We start from the raw sequence: 17,897 nt of genomic DNA, 5'->3' as shown, positions 1-17,897 counted from the left end.
CACACCCTTATGTCATCTTGCATACCCATAGGGGTACACGCACCCCACTTTGGAGACCAGAGTGGATTCTGGGAAGAGTAAAGGAGTCATTTTTTTCTTTAGGGCTGACTTTAAAGTTGAATGAGCTGTTTTAAATCAAGATCCTAGTTCAGTTTACTTTAGTCCCATTGGTTACCAGCTCAGCGTTTTCATCAGAAGGACCACAGGGCAGGGCGTGGTGAAGGGGAGACAGGGAACTATATAATTAATTAGCTGCTGAGCTTAGAGGAAAAGGGTTCCTCTTGGGGATTTCACAGCCAGCACTGGGCCTCTAGGGCTGGGGTGTGGAGCTGAGGGGGCAGCCTTGCAAAGCCTCAGAACAGCTTTAGGATTTGTTCTCTGTTTAGGAGCCCAGAAGCAATGTTGTGCTGATTTGGGGGTGGTTTTCAATAGCTCATCCAGTTTTGCTTTTCTCCTTCCTGTGGACCCGGGGAAGCGTCTAAATGCGGTTCCTGCACTACTTATTGACACACTCCCAAGGGCCCAGATGGTTGTGGAAAGTAACCTATTTGATAAAAAGACTCTCGGTTTCCTACTTTGGTGTCTTGGTCTGATTCCCTGGTAGAGTTTTCTGTTGCTGCTGCCTTCTAAAAACCTATGAAGACTCCCCATTACCTAGCAGATCAAGTCCAGCTTCCTCAACTTGGCACCCAAGACTCCATTTTCTCCATCCAATTCATACGTTATGTGCCTTTCAACTTAAACCTCCCTTCAGGCAGACTGGTCTTCTTACAGCCTTCCCTAATACTCCAGCATCCCCCAACCCCACCCCACCAGGGCACGTGTGCACGAGTGTGCTCGTGCGTGTGCACACACACACACACACACACACGCTTATTCTGTCTTTATGGCCTCAGGCTGTTTGCTCCGAGTGGAAACCCGTTCTCATTCTTCTCCATCAGTCAAAACCCTACCTACTCTTCAGAAAGGAGATGAGTCCCACTTCCTGTATAGAGGCTTTACTAACTCACTGTTTCTCCACATGTGGTCCTCAGACAGCCTACGTCAGTATCACCTTAGATAGTTGTTATAAATCTGAATCCTTGGTTCTCACCTTAGAACCTGTGAACCGTAACTACTGGAGGCCCAGGAATCTGCATTTTAACAGGGTGCTTATGATGCTCCATGCAATTTGAGGACCACTGTCATCTGTAACTTGAGATGCCGCCCTCTCTTTCACCACAGAGTCCAGTTTTCTTTTCAGTTGGGACCTACACAACAGGCATCTCCGAGTGTTCTACAAAGACTTCTCGGCCTCTGGGTCACTTTTAGGGCTCTTCCAGAGAAACTGTTCCCACTGCTGCAATTCACTAAGGACCTGCACATCTGGAACATATGAGGGCTGCAGGAATCAAATGCAAGTCCTTTCAAATTATCTCTATTGCCGCTGACTGCACCCATACCGTGAAAGCAGGCTCCAAGGGCCAAGCAGAGAGCAAACTGAGGGCTGAGGTGTGAGCGGAGCATCAGAGGCACAGTGGGCCTCCCCACAGTGGCAGGGGTGATATGTTTCTCAGACCCTGGGGGCTGCCGAGAGGAGAGCTGACGCAGCCATGGCAGTCCTCAGTAGGGTGGAGGAGAACCCCTATGTGTTCTCTGCTGGCTTTTCTCTTTTCTCCAGAGTTTCCCTTTCCCATCAGGGATCACTAGACATGAGCTAGGCTAGAAGATGAGGAAATAGTTCTGTAAACTGAATACTCCCAAGTCTCCCTCTGTTAACTGGACTAATAGTTCAAGTAAGTGCCAGGAATACCAGCCTTTAGTTAGAAAATGAGGGGAAACATGCCCCATGTTCTGTCTAGCAGAGGTTTGGTATCCCCTTTGTCTTCTTTCTCTAGAGAGGGGACTCACTGCATTTAGAAATTAGGTCTTGTGTGTGTGTGTGTGTGTGTGTGTGTGTGACCAATTAGTATCACCAGCTTCATCTTGGATTGAAAAAAATCCCCAGATGGAAGTAATTGTATTCATAAGCCCTTTGACTTTATAGAATGCCTTTTCCAGAAAGCTCGAATGAAGCATAGCACTCTGTGGCATAACCTAGTTCATTCCTGGACTATCTCCATGTGTTTGGTAAAAGGGCAGCTTTTATAATTTTGTTGTCATTTTACATTTGGAGGATGGAGAAGCTTTGTGGATTGAAAAGGTCACATAGCATGAGCAGTGGATTGGGAATGGGATACGCAGCTTCCACTCCTGACTCCATCAGTGATTTCCAAACCGAGTCCATAGACGAATGCCAGGATGGCTGCATAAGAAGCATTTGTGGAGTTAATTCAAAATATAGAGTCCTGGACCGTATTCCTCTAGAGATTCCAACTCAATATGTCTGGGGTGAGGGGCAGGATGGGGGGAGCCAGGAACCCATATTCTTTACAAGCATTCCAGATAATTCTAATGCACTGCCAATTTGGGGAACCAATACTAAAGACCAAACGACCACCACACTGCCCTCCTTCCCCCTCCCAGGAATGTCTTTGACTGAAAAACCTTTTAAATTAATTAATTAATTTTATTTTTGGCTGTGTTGGGTCTTCGTTTCTGTGCGAGGGCTTTTCTCCAGTTGTGGCAAGCGGGGGCCACTCTTCATCGCAGTGCGCGGGCCTCTCACTATCGCGGCCTCTCTTGTTGCGGAGCACAGGCTCCAGATGCGCAGGCTCAGTAGCTGTGGCTCATGGGCCTAGTTGCTTCATGGCATGTGCGATCCTCCCAGACCAGGGCTCGAACCCGTGTCCCCTGCATTGGCAGGCAGATTCTCCACCACTGCGCCACCTGAAAAACCTTTTTAATGTTTCTCATCTTGCCATCCACCCTCAAACTTCCCCAGGCCTCCCAGCTCAGGCCAAGAAACATGCTGAGTCTGCCAAGAACACACTGCTGACCTGGAAGGGAAACACGACCTCAGACAAGGCGAAAAAGGAAATCCTGGAAACTCTGGTCATGCTCTGGGGGTGGCCTGGCTCCTACAGAACTGATATCCTTCCCTTCCCAGCGGGGTCTGGAGATCAGGGCCAGGGGCCACGCATGCCACATGGGTCGTCTCACACAGGGTGAGAGGTGAAACCGAGGCCTCGTAGCTCCATTCTGACATCCAGGTCTTCCACAAGCCTCTGCTGTCCATCTAGAAAGTACGAATGTTCCTCCTGTGTCTATTCATACGAGCTCTGAGTTAAGCCATGGGAGGGTTCTCACGGGGGACACGTCCCCTGGCCAGCTGAAGGCTTTTGGAGCCTGTCCTGCTCCTCACAGGGCACTCAAGACAGCGTTAGCAACGAGGACGCAGGTGACAGCAGTGGTGGCCATGTAGGAAGGCAGAAAATGAATGGTAATTTAAAGCACTGCTTGTCAGAATAGGCTGCACATTGTAATCCCCTGGGGGAGCTTTCAGAATTATCGCTATTTGGGTCCCACCCCAGAGAGTTTGATTTAGTAGGTCTGGGGTGCATCTGTTCATTGAGATTTTTTAAAGCCCCAGGTGATTGTAACATACAGCCAAAAACCTCTGATTGAATGTACACATGATCATTTTAGTTTTTCTGAAATGCCGTTGAGAACACTACCCATGAAACCAGAGGCCAAGCAAAATAGACAAAAGAAATAGTTCTCCATATTTCCAGCGGGGAACTGTTATATATGCCTCTCTTCAAAAACCTTGTGATTTTGACAGCTCCTTTTGGTACCAACTCCACTTGAAAACCGTTCAGGGTCTTTCACGTTCGTGAATAATCATAAGCCCTCTTTGAGCCCATGTGTCCCCAGTCTCTCCTTTCTACACATCCCCCTCTCTACTTTTTTGGTTCTGATGCTCAGCTTGCAAAATCTGATATGTTTCCTTCCTCTCTTATGCCCTTAGTGGAGGGCTATTGAAAATGTGGGCTAGAAGGATATTTGGGAATTAAGGGGATTTTCTTTCCTGCTATTTGCCTCTCGCCAAAACCCTGCCTTGCTTGGACTTTCTAAATGACCCAGAAAGTCCCTTTCAGCAGAATTAGTTCCTCTCTTTTACCATTCACAGAAACCCACTTGGGAAAAATGAATAATTGTTGTCACATAGTAGATGCCTCTAAGGAAATCCAGTGTAATTTATGGTTTCCGTTCACTCCAAACGCTCACCACCCATCCTAGCCCTGGATTGCAGCAATACCACAGGACACCCAGGGCCCTGTTCCTTTTCTGAAGAATTCTCCCTTCCTGACAACATATATAGATGGAATATAGAGAACATAGGGAAGGGTGCATTTTCAAATACTGCTTCGTTTTCCCAAGGGCCCCTTTTGTTTGCTTACCCACTGCTGCCCCTGGTCAGTGGGGGGTGGTGGCGGTTGTGTACCTGGCATTCTCCTTGACTGTTTCACTGGCAGAGAGGCTTATTTCAACCTGCAGAAGTCAGAGAGAAACATGAAGGAGCTGATAAAATCATATAAGGGAGGTGCTTCTGGATTACAGGTCTCAAAGAAAGACCTAACAATTGCTTTGGGCAGGTAAGATCTGGGCTTAGACAAGCTTGGACTTTTATGGCTAAGGCCTGGAATTACATGATTGTCTTGTACTCTCTATATAAAGGGAGTAAAATATTCAGAGCCAAAGACCCAGAGACTCAAATGATAGTAAAAGAGGCTCATATTTGCCAAACGCATACACCATGGTCTAAGCTTCGTGTGTTCTGTCCCCTTTAATCCTCACAGCCACCACTGAGGTAGTTGGTGCAATAATCATGTCATTAGAGAGAGGGCAAAGAAACTGAGCTGAGGTTAAACAAACTGTCCAAGGTGAAGCTTTTTTTAATATATAAATTTTATTTATTTTTGGCTGCGTTGGGTGTTCATTTCTGCGCGCGGGCTTTCTCTAGTTGCGGCGAGCGGGGGTTACGCTTCATTGCGGTGGCTTCTCTTGTTGTGGAGCACGGGCTCTAGGCGCGCGGACTTCAGTAGTTGTGGCACATGGGCTCAGTAGTTGTGGCTCGCGGGCTCTAGAGTGCAGGCTCAGTAGTTGTGGTGCACGGGTTTAGTTGCTCTGCGGCATGGGGGATCTTCCTGGACCAGGGATCGAACCCGTGTCCCCTTCATTGGCAGGCAGATTCTTAACCACTGCACCACCAGGGAAGCCCCAAGGTGATAAGCTTTAAGTGTTGGATCTGAACTTGATCTGAACTTACAGACTGTTAGCCTTCCTTGTGCTGCCCCTCATACTTACTGCAAAATTCCTTTTTTTTTTCTGAATTGCCACCTACATTTGTCATTAAGTATGACAACTTAAAAGATGAGGAAGGAACAGTTAATGAAGACAATTTATTGGAGGTCCATGAGTTATGCATAGCACATGCATTTTAAGGGAAAGTTGTGTTCCATATGGAAACAAAGTTCATGGAATTTGTTCAAGCCAGAATGAGACTTAACTGTTTCACAGTTGAGTTAGGGATCCTCTGAGAATCAGAATATTTAGATACGAGAGTGGGCCCATCAGATTATCAGAAGAAAAAAAAGAATAATAAAAGGTTTACTATCCCCTAGAGTTTTCAAATATCTTCACATACTTAAAAGCAATCTGTTTCCAAAACTGTAAGCACTTGGCATGGGAGGGTAGGTGACGGAATGGTAAGGAAATGACATGAGTCATGCCTGCCTCCTCTAAAAAGCCATGAATCTAGAAGTCAAATGGGAAATGGCAGGGAGATGTCTGAACGTCCAGAGTTAAATATTGAATTAAGTCCACAGGCCCATAAATTAGAGTCTAGTGAATGTCTACTGCTGTCACACGGGGCAGTGACTAAGGTTTTTGTGCTTATGTGAAAGATAGCCTTGTTCCTCTTTCAGAATAAATTTGAGTGCATATTTCATTCATCCATTCCACACTGTTGACCTGTTTTGTACATGTACTGTTCTAAGTGTTGGAACGTTTGCTAAAGTATAACTACGTCCTAGACACTGTTCTAAGTGCTTTACATAATTTATTTCACTCAGTCTTATACCACAAGCCTATGAGGCAGGTATTTTTCTGTTTAATTTACAGATAAGAAAATTAAGGCATGGAAAAATTAAGTAGCTCAGGGTCACAGAACTGATAGGTAAGAGAGCCAGCACTGGGTCATCTGAATCCCTAGCTCACCTTCTATGACACACTGAGTTATGTCTGATACCCACGAAATATCTAGGAAGGGCAAATCCTTTTTCCTATTTGAAGGGTGGGGAAAATGAGGCCAGATTGCTCAGGCAGGTCAGACAACTTGGCTGATTATCTTCCTACAAGCTCTTGATGAAAGGCATTATCATTCTATAACTTGTGCTCTTATGGTCAAGGGAAATAGTGGTCTGATTGACAAAAAAAAAAAAAATTTGTGTGTGTGAAGAATTATCAGATAACCATGCCTTATATATTCTTTTGACTGAAAATTCTAATCTTCAGGGGAGGGAGAAACATTCCAGCTTAAAATAAATTGTAACTATTGCAGAATGCCTTGTACAAAATAATTTTATACACACACTTATATTTTTAATTCAACTTGGGAATACAAAGATGGGGGCATGGGGTGAGGGAGAGGAAATATTGATTGTGTATCTACTATATGTTAGGCAATTTTACATATTATTTTTAATCTAATCTTCATAACAACCGTGTAATTTAGGTATTCTTAACCTCCTTTTATTTGGAAGGAAATAAAGACTCCTGGAGTTTGCCCATAAAGCTAATAACTGTGAGAAGCAGCTTTGAACTACACATGTTCTTCTCTTTTGTGTCTTGCTAACTCTAGAAAGAGAAACCTAAATGAATGCTATTTTATTATTATTAAAAAATTATATTCCCCATTTGTTTTGGTAATTTGAAAGAACAGACATATATGAAGAAAATAAAAGTCAATTGTAATGTCACCACCCAGACATAACTGCTATGAACATTTCAGTTATCTCTCTCTCTCTTTCTATATATATATATATATATATATATATAAATATAAATATATGTGTATATACACACATATATAAACACACACACATATATACATGTCAGGATTATATATATATATATATATATATATATATATATATATATAACATCTTTATTGGAGTATAATTGCCTTACAATGGTGTGTTAGTTTCTGCTAGATAACAAACTGAATCACCTATACATATACATATATCCCCATATCTCCTCCCTCTTGCATCTCCCTCCCACCCTCCCTATCCCACCCCTCTAGGTGTTCACAAAGCACCGAGCTGATCTCCCTGTGCTATGTGGCTGCTTCCCACCAGCTATCTATTTTTACCTTTGGTAGTATATATAAGTCCATGCCACTCTCTCACTTCGTCCCAGCTTACCCTTCCCCCTCCCCGTATCCTCAAGTCCATTCTCTATGTCTTTGTCTTTATTCCTGTCCTGCCCCTAGGTCCTTCAGAACAATTTTTTTTTTTTTAGATTCCATATGTATGTGTTAGCATACAGTATTTGTTTTTCTCTTTCTGACTTACTTCACTCTGTATGATAGACTCTAGGTCCATCCACCTCACTACAAATAACTCAATTTCGTTTCTTTTTATGGCTGAGTAATATTCCATTGTATATATGTGCCACATCTTCTTTATCCAGTCATCTGTCAGTGGACACATAGGTTGCTTCCATGTCCTGGCTATTGTAAATAGAGCTGCAATGAACATTGTGGTACATGACTCCCTTTTTTTTGAAATTTTGAGTTTTATTTATTTTTTTATACAGCAGGTTCTTATTATTTATCCATTTTATACATATTAGTGTATATATGTCAATCCCAATCTCCCAGTTCATCACACCACCACCCTCCTGCCACTTTCCCCCTTGATGTCCATACGTTTGTTCTCTACATCTGTGTCTCAATTTCTGCCCTGCAAACTGGTTCATCTGTACCATTGTTCTAGGTTCCACATATTTGCATTAACATACGATACTTGTTTTTCTCTTTCTGACTTAACTTCACTCTGTATGACAGTCTCTAGATCCATCCACGTTTCTACAAATTACCCAATTTCGTTCCTTTTTATGGCTGAGTAATATTCCATTGTATATATGTACCACACCTTCTTTATCCATTCATCTGTTGATGGGCATTCAGGTTGCTTCCATGAGTTGGCTATTGTAAATAGTGCTGCAATGAACATTGGGGTGCTTGTGTCTTTTTGAATTATTATTTTCTCTGGGTATATGCCCAGTAGTGGGATTGCTGGGTCATATGGTAATTCTATTTTTAGTTTTTTAAGGAACCTCCATACTGTTCTCCATAGTGGCTGTATCAATTTGCATTCCCACCAACAGTGCAGGAGGGTTCCCGTTTCTCCACACCCTATCCAGCATTTGTTGTTTGTAGATTTTCTGATGATGCCCATTCTGACCTGTGTGAGGTGATACCTCATTGTAATTTTGATTTGCATTTCTCTAATACTTACTGATGTTGAGCAGCTTTTCATATGCTTCTTGGCCATCTGTATGTCTTTGGAGAAATGTCTATTTAGGTCTTCTGCCCATTTTTGGATTGGGTTGTTTGTTTTTTTTAATATTGAGCTACATGAGCTGTTTATATATTTTGGAGATTAATCCTCTGTCCGTTGATTCACTTGCAAATATTTTCTCCCATTCTGAGGGTTGTCTTTTCATCTTGTTTGTAGTTTCCTTTGCTTTCCAAAAGCTTTTAAGTTTCATTAGGTCCCATTTGTTTATTTTTGTTTTTACTTCCATTACTCTAGGAGGTGGATCAAAAAAGATCTTGCTGTGATTTATGTCAAAGAGTGTTCTTCCTATGTTTTCCTCTAAGAGTTTTATAGTGACCGGTCTTACATTTAGGTCTCGAATCCATTTTGAGTTTATTTTTGTGTATGGTGTTAGGTAGTGTTCTAATTTCATTCTTTTACATGTAGCTGTCCAGTTTTTCCAGCACCACTTATTGAAGAGACTGTCTTTTCTCCATTGTATATCCTTGCCTCCTTTGTCATACATTAGTTGACCATTGGTGCATGTGTTTATCTCTGGGCTTTCTATCCTGTTCCATTGATCTATATTTCTCTTTTTGTGCCGGTACCATATTGTCTTGATTACTGTAGCTTTTTAGTGTAGTCTGAAGTCAGGGAGTCTGATTCCTCCAGCTCCATTTTTCTTTCTCACGATTGCTTTGCCTATTTGAGGTCTTTTGTGTTTCCATACAAATTGTGAAATTTTTTGTTCTAGTTCTGTGAAAAATGCCATTGACAGTTTGATAGGGATTGCATTGAATCTGGAGATTGCTTTGGGTAGTATAGACAGTTTCACAATGTTGATTCTTCCAATCCAAGAACATGGTATATCTCTCCATCTGTTTGTATCATCTTTAATTTCTTTCATCAGTGTCTTATAGTTTTCTGCATACAGGTCTTCTGTCTCCTTAGGTAGGTTTATTCCTAGGTATTTTATTCGTTTTGTTGCAATGGTAAATGGGAGTGTTTCCTTAATTTCTCTTGCAGATTTTTCATCATTAGTGTATAGGAATGCAAGAGATTTCTGTGCATTAATTTTCTATCCTGCTACTTTACCAAATTCATTGATTAGCTCTAGTAGTTTTCTGGTAGCATCTTTAGGCTTCTCTATGTATGGTATCATGTCATCTGCAAACAGTGACAGCTTTACTTCTTCTTTTCCAATGTGGATTCCTTTCATTTATCTTCTCTGATTGCTGTGGCTAAAACGTCCAAAACTATGTTGAATAATAGTGGTGAGAATGGACAGCCTTGTCTTGTTCCTGATCTTAGAGGAAATGGGTTTCAGCTTTTCAACATAGAGAATGATATTGGCTGTGAGTTTCTCATATATGGCCTTTATTATGTTGAGGTACGTTCCCTCTATGCCTACTTTCTGGAGGGTTTTTATCATAAATGGGTGTTGAATTTTGTCGAAAGCTCTTTCTGCATCTAATGAGATGGTCATATGGTTTTTCTCCTTCAGTTTGTTAATATGATTTATCACATTGATTGATTTGCATATATTGAAGAATCCTTGCATTCCTGGGATAAACCCCACTTGATCATGTTGTATGATCCTTTTAATGTGTTGTTGGATTCTGTTTGCTAGTATTTTGTTGAGGATTTTCACATCTATGTTTGTCAGTGATATTGGCCTGTAGTTTTCTTTGTTTGTGACATCTTTGTCTGGTTTTGGTATCAGGGTGATGGTGGCCTTGTAGAATGAGTTTGGGAGTGTTCCTCCCTCTGCTGTATTTGGTAAGAGTTTAAGAAGGATAGGTGTTAGCTTTTCTCTAAATGTTTGATAGAATTTACCTGTGAAGCCATCTGGTCCTGGGCTTTTGTTTGTTGGAAGATTTTTAATCACAGTCTCAATTTCAATGCTTGTGATTGGTCTGTTTATATTTTCTATTTCTTCCTGGTTCAGTCTTGGAAGGTTGTGCTTTTTTAAGAATTTGTCCATTTCTTCCAGGTTGTCCATTTTATTGTCATATAGTTGCTTGTAGTAATCTCTCATGATCCTTTGTATTTCTGCAGTGTCAGTTGTTACTTCTCCTCTTTCATTTCTGATTCTATTGATTTGAGTCTTCTCCCTTTTTTTCTTGATGAGTCTGGCTAATGGTTTATCAATTTTGTTTATCTTCTCAAAGTACCAACCTTTAGTTTTATTGATCTTTGCTATTGTTTGCTTCATTTCTTTTTCATTTATTTCGGATCTGATCTTTGTGATTTCTTTCCTTCTGCTAACGTTGGGGTTTTTTTGTTCTTTCTCTGATTACTCTAGGTATAAGGTTAGGTTGTTTATTTGAGATGTTTCTGGTTTCTTGAGGTAGGATGGTACTGCTATACACTTCCCTCTTAGAACTGCTTTTGCTGCATCCCATATGTTTTGGGTCATCGTGTTTTCTTTGTGATTTGTTTCTAGGTATTTTTTGATCTCCTCTTTGGTTTCTTCAGTGATCTCTTGGTTATTAAGTAGTATATTGTTTAGCCTCCATGTGTTTGTATTTTTTACAGATTTTTTTTCCTGTAATTGTTATCTAGTCTCATAGCATTGTGGTTGGAAAGGATACTTGATATGATTTCAATTTTCTTAAAGTTACCAAGGCTTGATTTGTGACCCAAGATATGATCTATCCTGGAGAATGTTCAATGAGCACTTGAGAAGAGAGTGTATTCTGTTGTTTTTGGGTGGAATGTCCTATAAACATCCATTAAGTCCATCTTGTTTAATATATCATTTAAAGCTTGTGTTTCCTTATTTATTTTCATTTGGATCATCTGTCCATTTGTGAATGTGGGGTGTCAAAGTCTCCTACTATGATTATGTTACTGTTGATTTCCCCTTTTATGGATGTTATCATTTGCCTCATGTATTGAGGTGCTCCTATGTTGGGTGCATCAATATTTACAACTGTTATATCTTCTTCTTGGATTGATCCCTTGATCATTATGCAGTGTCCTTCTTTGTCTCTTGTAATAGTGTTTATTTTAGTCTATCTTGTCTGATATGAGAATTGCTATTCCAGGTTTCTTTTGATTTCCATTTGCATGGAATATCTTTTTCCATCCCCTCACTTTCAGTCTGTATGTGTCCCTAGGTCTGAAGTGGGTCCCTTGTAGACAGCATATATATGGGTCTTGTTTTTGTATCCATTCAGCCAGTCTGTGTATTTTGATGGGAGCATTTAATCCATTTACATTTAAGGTAATTATTGATTTGTATGTTCCCATTACCATTTTCTTAATTGTTTAGGGTTTGTTCTTTGTTATTGTAGGTCTTTTCCTTCTCTTGTGTTTCCTGCCTAAGGAAGTTCCTTTAGCATTTGTTGTAAAGCTGATTTGGTGGTGCAGAATTCTCTTAGCTTTTCCTTGTCTGTAAAGGTTTTAATTTCTCCATCAAATCTGAATGAGATCCTTGCTGGGTAGAGTAATCTTGGTTGTAGGTTTTTCCCTTTTATCACTTTAAATATGTCCTGCCACTCCCTTCTGGCTTGCAGAGTTTCTGCTGAAAGATCAGCTGTTAACCTTATGGGGATTCCCTTGTATGTTATTTTTTGTTTTTCCCTTGCTGCTTTTCATATTTTTTCTTTGTGTTTAGTTTTTGATAGTTTGACTAATATGTGTCTTGGCATGTTTCTCCTTGGATTTATCCTCTATGGGACTCTCTGTGCTTCCTGGACTTGATTGATTGTTTCCTTTCCCATATTAGGGAAGTTTTCAACTATCACCTCTTCAAAAAATTTCTCAGTCTCTTTGTTTCTCTCTTCTTCTTCTGGGGCCCCTATAATTCGAATGTTGATGCATTTAATGTTGTCCCAGAGGTCTCTAAGACTGTCCTCAATTATTTTCATTCTTTTTTCTTTATTCTGCTCTGCAGTAGTTATTTCCACTGTTTTATCTTTCAGGTCACTTATCATTCTTCTGCCTCAGTTATTCTGCTATTGATTCCTTCTAGAGAATTTTTAATTTCATTTATTGTGTTGTTCATCATTGTTTGTTTGTTCTTTATTTCTTCTAGTTCCTTGTTAAACATTTCTTGTATTTTCTCCATTCTATTTTCAAGATTGTGCATCATCTTTAGTATCATTACTCTGAATTCTTTTTCAGATAGACTGCCTATTTCCTCTTCATTTGTTTGGTCTGTTGGGATTTTCCCTTGCTCCTTCATCTGCTGTGTGTTTCTCTGTCTTCTCATTTTGCTCAACTTACTGTGTTTGGTGTCTCCTTTCTGCAGGCTGCAGGTTCATAGTTCCTGTTGTTTTTGGTGTCTGCCCCCCAGTGGCTAAGGTTGGTTCAGTGTGTTGTGTAGGCTTCCTGGTGGAGGGGACTGGTGCCTGTGTTCTGGTGGATGAGGCTGGATCTTGTCTTTCTGGTGGGCAGGACCGCGTCTGGTGGTGTGTTTTGGGGTGTCTGTGACCTTATTATGATTTTAGGCAGCCTCTCTGCTAATGGGTGGGGTTGTTTTCCTGTCTTGCTAGTTCTCTGGCATAGGGTGTCTAGCACTGTAGCTTGCTGGTTGTTGAGTGGAGGTGGGTCTTAGCGTTGAGATGGAGACGTCTGGGAGAGCTTTTGCCATTTGATATTATGTGTAGCCAGGAGGTCTTTGGTGGACCAATGTCCTGAACATGGATCTCCCACCTCAGAGGCACTGGCCTGACACCCAGCTGGTGCACCAAGACCCTGTCAGCCACACAGCTCAGAGGAAAAGGGAGAAAAAAAGAAAGAAAGAAAAAAATAAAATAAAAAAGAAAGTTATTAAAATAAAAAATTAAAAAATATTAAAAATCAAAAAACCTAAAAAGTAATAAAAAATAGAAGAAAGAAAGAAAGAAAGAGAGCAAGCAAACAAAAAACAAATCCACCAATGATAACAAGCGTTAAAAACTATACTAAAAAAATCCCCCCCAAACCGGACAGACAGAACGCTAGGACAAATGGTAAAAGCAAAGCTATACAGACAAAATCACACAAAGAAGCATACCTATACACACTCATAAAAAGAGAAAAAGGAAAAAAAAATCTACATATAAAAAAGAGAAAGGAAGAGAGCAACCAAATCAATAAACAAATCTACCAATGATAATAAACTCTAAATAGTAAACTAAGATAAACATAAAACCAGAAACCAGTCAGTCGCATACAGCAAACCCCAAGTCTACAGTTGCTCCCAAAGTCCACTGTGTCAATTTTGGGATGATTCGTTGTCTATTGAGGTATTCCACAGATGCAGGGTACATCAAGTTGACTGTGGAGATTTAATCCGCTGCTCCTGAGGCTGCTGGGAGAGATTTCCCTTTCTCTTCTTTGTTCGCACAGCTCCTGGGGTTCAGCTTTGGGTATGGACCCGCCTCTGCATGTAGGTTGCCTGAGGGCATCTGTTCTTCGCTCAGACAGGACGGGGTTAAAGGAGCAGCTGATTCGGGGGCTCTGGCTCACTCAGGCGGTGGGCGGGTGGTGAGGGAGGGATACGGATGCAGGGCGAGCCTGCGGCAGCAGAGGCCAGTGTGACGTTGCACCAGCCTGAGGCGCGCTGTGTGTTCTTCCGGGGGAGTTGTCCCTAGGTCATGGGACCCTGGCAGTGGCGGGCTGCACAGGCTCCCGGGAGGGGAGGTGTGGAGAGTGACCTATGCTTGCACACAGGCTTCTTGGTGGCAGCAGCAGCAGGAGCTTTAGCGTTTCATGCCCGTCTCAGGGGTCTGCACTGATAGCCGAGGCTCGCGCCAGTCTCTGGACTCATTTAAGCGGCACTCTGAATCCCCTCTCCTTGCGCACCCCAAAACAATGGTCTCTTGCCTCTTTGGCAGTTGCAGACTTTCACCCGGACTCCCTCCCGGCTAGCCGTGGCGCACCAGCCCCTTCAGGCTGTGTTCACGCAACCAACCCAGTCCTCTCCCTGGGATCCGACCGAAGCCCGAGCCTCGGCTCCCAGCCCCCGCCCGCCCTGGCGGGTGAGCAAACAAGCCTCTCGGGCTGGTGAGTGCTGATAGGTACCGATCCTCTGCGCGGGAATCTCTCCGCTTTGCCCTCCACACCCCTGTGGCTGCGCTCTCCTCCGTGGCTCCGAAGCTTCCCCCCTCCGCCACCCGCAGTCTCCGCCCGTGAAGGGGCTTCCTAGTGTGTGGAAACCTTTCCTCCTTCACGGCTCCCTCCCACTGGTGCAGGTCCCGTCCCTATCCTTTTGTCTCTGTTTATTCTTTTTTTTTTTTTTTTTTGTCCTACCCAGGTACGTGGGGAGTTTCTTGTCTTTTGGGAAGTCTGAGGTCTTCTGCCAGCGTTCAGTAGGTATTCTGTAGGAGTTGTTCTACATGTAGATGTATTTCTGATGTATTTGTGGCGAGGAAGGTGATCTCCACGTCTTACTCCTCCGCCATCTTGAAGGTCTTATCAGGATTATATTTTAAGTATAGTTTTATAACTGTAGTTTGAACTTAGCACATTAAAAAATTTTCTCCATATTAGTCTAAAAAGAAAACAGGATTAATGTCTGAAGTATTTTGTTGTATGATGTGCCATATTTTGTTGTATGATGTGCCATAATTTATTTAAGCATCCCCTTTTGGTGGGGGGATATTTACATTGTTTTCTCTATCCTCTCATTTTTAACTGAGGAGGAATAAACTAAACTAAATCAAACAAAGGAAAACCTCTGCTTTGGCCTAAAAGAGAGGGAGCCAGAGGTAATAAAATTTTATTTTGATTTTAGAAAGTGTTTGTTTATGGGTAAATTATCGCACGTTATGAACTGCCAGAAGCCATTTTTTCCATTTGCTTTTTTATAAAATTAGACTATAGCATGATATATTAATGGGTTTGATGAATGGTAGTAGTGGAATCTGGTGGGTAAAATGCAGGTTAGTACGAGTTTGTTTACAACAAGGCTAGAATTTGAGCCAGCCACTCAGATGATTGGCCTATGAAGGCCAAATCATTTAGTTCTTAGAATCGGTTCCTTCTGCATCTGCAAAGCAAGTGGCCTCTCTGTGACTTTCCATTCTTGTCTCTTTTCTTATAGAGCCTCCTTGGCCAACTGCAGGTTAAACCTAGCTCTGGCATACTTTGAAAAGGCAGCTGACAATGTTATTGCTGCTAAGGGTGATAGGACATCAGATCTGGTTGGTCTTTACGAGGAAATTGCTCAGATCGAGCAGCTGGGGAGGAACCATGACCAGGCCATCCAGTACTTGCAGCAGGTAGGTGGGATGGCTGAAGCCCCGGCCAGGTGGGCTTGTTTGGCCCCAGGCCCAGTTCCCAGGGCCAGGGACGCTTGGGCTTCTCAGAACAGGGGATGGGATTGATTTTCCTCCAGATCCACACAAGAGACCTTCCTCAACTTTAAATGACCTGGACAGAGAACAACGACTCACAGTGGGCCTATCTGCTGTGTGACCTGATTTAAGATAGCATTTCCCCTACCAGGCTTCCCTCACCTCTATCTGTACTGGGAAGAGGGAGCTGAGAAAGTCTACTCCAGGGAAAAAAGCCATAGGGGCAACTGAACTTAAGTCTTTAGCAAACGCAAAGGACTTTTTAAATGAAAATTTATGATATTTTGGTACAATGCCATCATTTGTCCTTTAAACTAGTTTAGCTGGTTGTATCTCAGAGTTTATGGTTAAACCACCATAAGTGTGTTTTGCTTGTAGGTAAGTAATTTGACAAATGCAGAGGAGAAAACAAAACTAAACATACAAAGGAATGTTGAGTTTATCATAATGGAAACAGAGTAGGGCACTATATGTATCATGTACTTGAAACTTCCCTTGAAACTGCTAGTTAAATTCACCTTTTCTCAAATGAGAACCATGCTCGTGGCCTCAGGTATCTCTCATAACCAAAAACAGATCACAGTACTGGATTTCCTATATCACAGAAAAGGTGTAATGCCATCCAACAGTGTATGTGAAAACAGTCTGCTACTGAAGAAAAGGCATTGCAGACAATCCAGAAATCCAAGGTTATTAACATCACACAATGGAGAGATGTTAGGGAATGCTGCCCTGAAAGCAGGGAGTCCACTGCTTACAGAGAAAGCCAATCTGGTGTGTCCAAGACTCTCTTAAAGCAGTGGTCAGATCATAATGGATAAAACAATAAATAATCAGTGTTTCCTAATGACAACAAAAAAAATAGTTCAAATTTATGGAATGCTTTTACCATGTGCACTTGAGGATACATTAATTCATTTAATCCATGAAATAAGCATATGAAGTAAGTGCCTTTTTTTTTTTTAATCTTAAGGATGAGGAAACTGAACCCCAAAGAACTATAGCTAATTCAGTTGAAGTTGTGTAGCTAACAAGTGTGGGGGGGTAGGGATTTGAACTCAGAAAATTTGACTCCAGAGCCTGTACTTACAACAACTCCGCACTGTGTCTTAGCTCTTAAGTGTTGTCTGATAATCTCTGGAGTTCCTTGAAACACCTCACGGTATTTGGCCTGTGACAAATGAAGTACAGGTGGCTCTTTTCTTGCTGGCGGGTGTGGACTGGATGTTTTCTGTCTTCTTTCTCTTTCCACATTGTTACTTCTTCCATTTTAGTTCAGATAATAATAATAATAAAATCTATACTTCTTTAGTGCTTACTACATTCCAGGTGATATTTTAAACACTTTACATGTATTCATGTAATCTTTACAACTGTTTGTGATAAATACTATTTTTGTCACCCCTGTTTTATAGTCAGAGAAATGAGTGACTTGCCTTATGTTACAGTAAATGGCTGAGCTAAGATGGGAACCCAGGAAGTATGACTCTAGGATTCATGCTTCACTAGACTTTTTTTTGATACTGAAACTTTGAGAGGCTGAGCTAAAGTTATGATTTTATTTTTGCTATGAAATATAATAAAAGTAATCATAGCTAACATTTACTGAGAACTTACCATGTGAAGGGTACTGTGCCCAGTGTTTTGCGTGCATCTCATTTAATCTTTCCCAAACCCTAATCAATGGAAACTAAATATTCCTTCTACATATGAAGGTAAAATTACTTGCTTAAGACTCACAGCTAGGAAGTAGCAGAGCTGGGACTCAAACTCATCTCTTGCGTAACTCTATGATTATATACATATCAGCTTTCAGTCAACTAACAGTTCTATGAGAGCCACTATAAAATCCACAGTGAAACACTGTCGTTTGGGTACTTACCTTGTCGTGATTTTCTCTATTCCAGGCCTATTCTATCTATGTTTCTTTGTTCACTGAAGTCAGCGCCCAAGCTGCAGAGGCGAGCGCGTTACTAGCCAAGGCTTATGCCATGTCTGGAGAGGCCCAACACAGGGGTAAGTAGAGGAGGTGGTTTTGCAGATATTAACATTTCCCAGTCACAGGAGGGAAGCACACTGGCAAATGGAATGGTCTATCTATCAATATGGACAGATTATAAGTAGCTATTCACGTCTGTGA

At 41.6% G+C, this 17,897-nt stretch overlaps 1 protein-coding gene across 1 annotated transcript in view; it reads left to right on the top strand.

Annotated features, from left to right (window-relative positions):
• Positions 1 to 17,897, top strand: part of TTC23L (tetratricopeptide repeat domain 23 like) — a gene marked incomplete at both ends in the record, with an annotated part of 56,624 nt that overhangs the window by 16,164 nt on the left and 22,563 nt on the right. Inside the window, 4 exons of the mRNA XM_079701619.1 lie at positions 2,864 to 2,987; positions 4,398 to 4,517; positions 15,505 to 15,682; positions 17,665 to 17,773. Coding sequence (XP_079557745.1) covers positions 2,864 to 2,987; positions 4,398 to 4,517; positions 15,505 to 15,682; positions 17,665 to 17,773 — 531 coding nt within the window. The remainder of the gene's footprint in view (positions 1 to 2,863; positions 2,988 to 4,397; positions 4,518 to 15,504; positions 15,683 to 17,664; positions 17,774 to 17,897) is intronic.

Source organism: Hyperoodon ampullatus (assembly GCF_949752795.1).
Source record: "Hyperoodon ampullatus genome assembly, chromosome: 4".
Lineage (NCBI taxonomy): Eukaryota > Metazoa > Chordata > Mammalia > Artiodactyla > Ziphiidae > Hyperoodon > Hyperoodon ampullatus.
The sequence above is the reverse complement of the archived record's forward strand: the minus strand, read 5'-3'. Positions and strand labels throughout refer to the sequence as shown.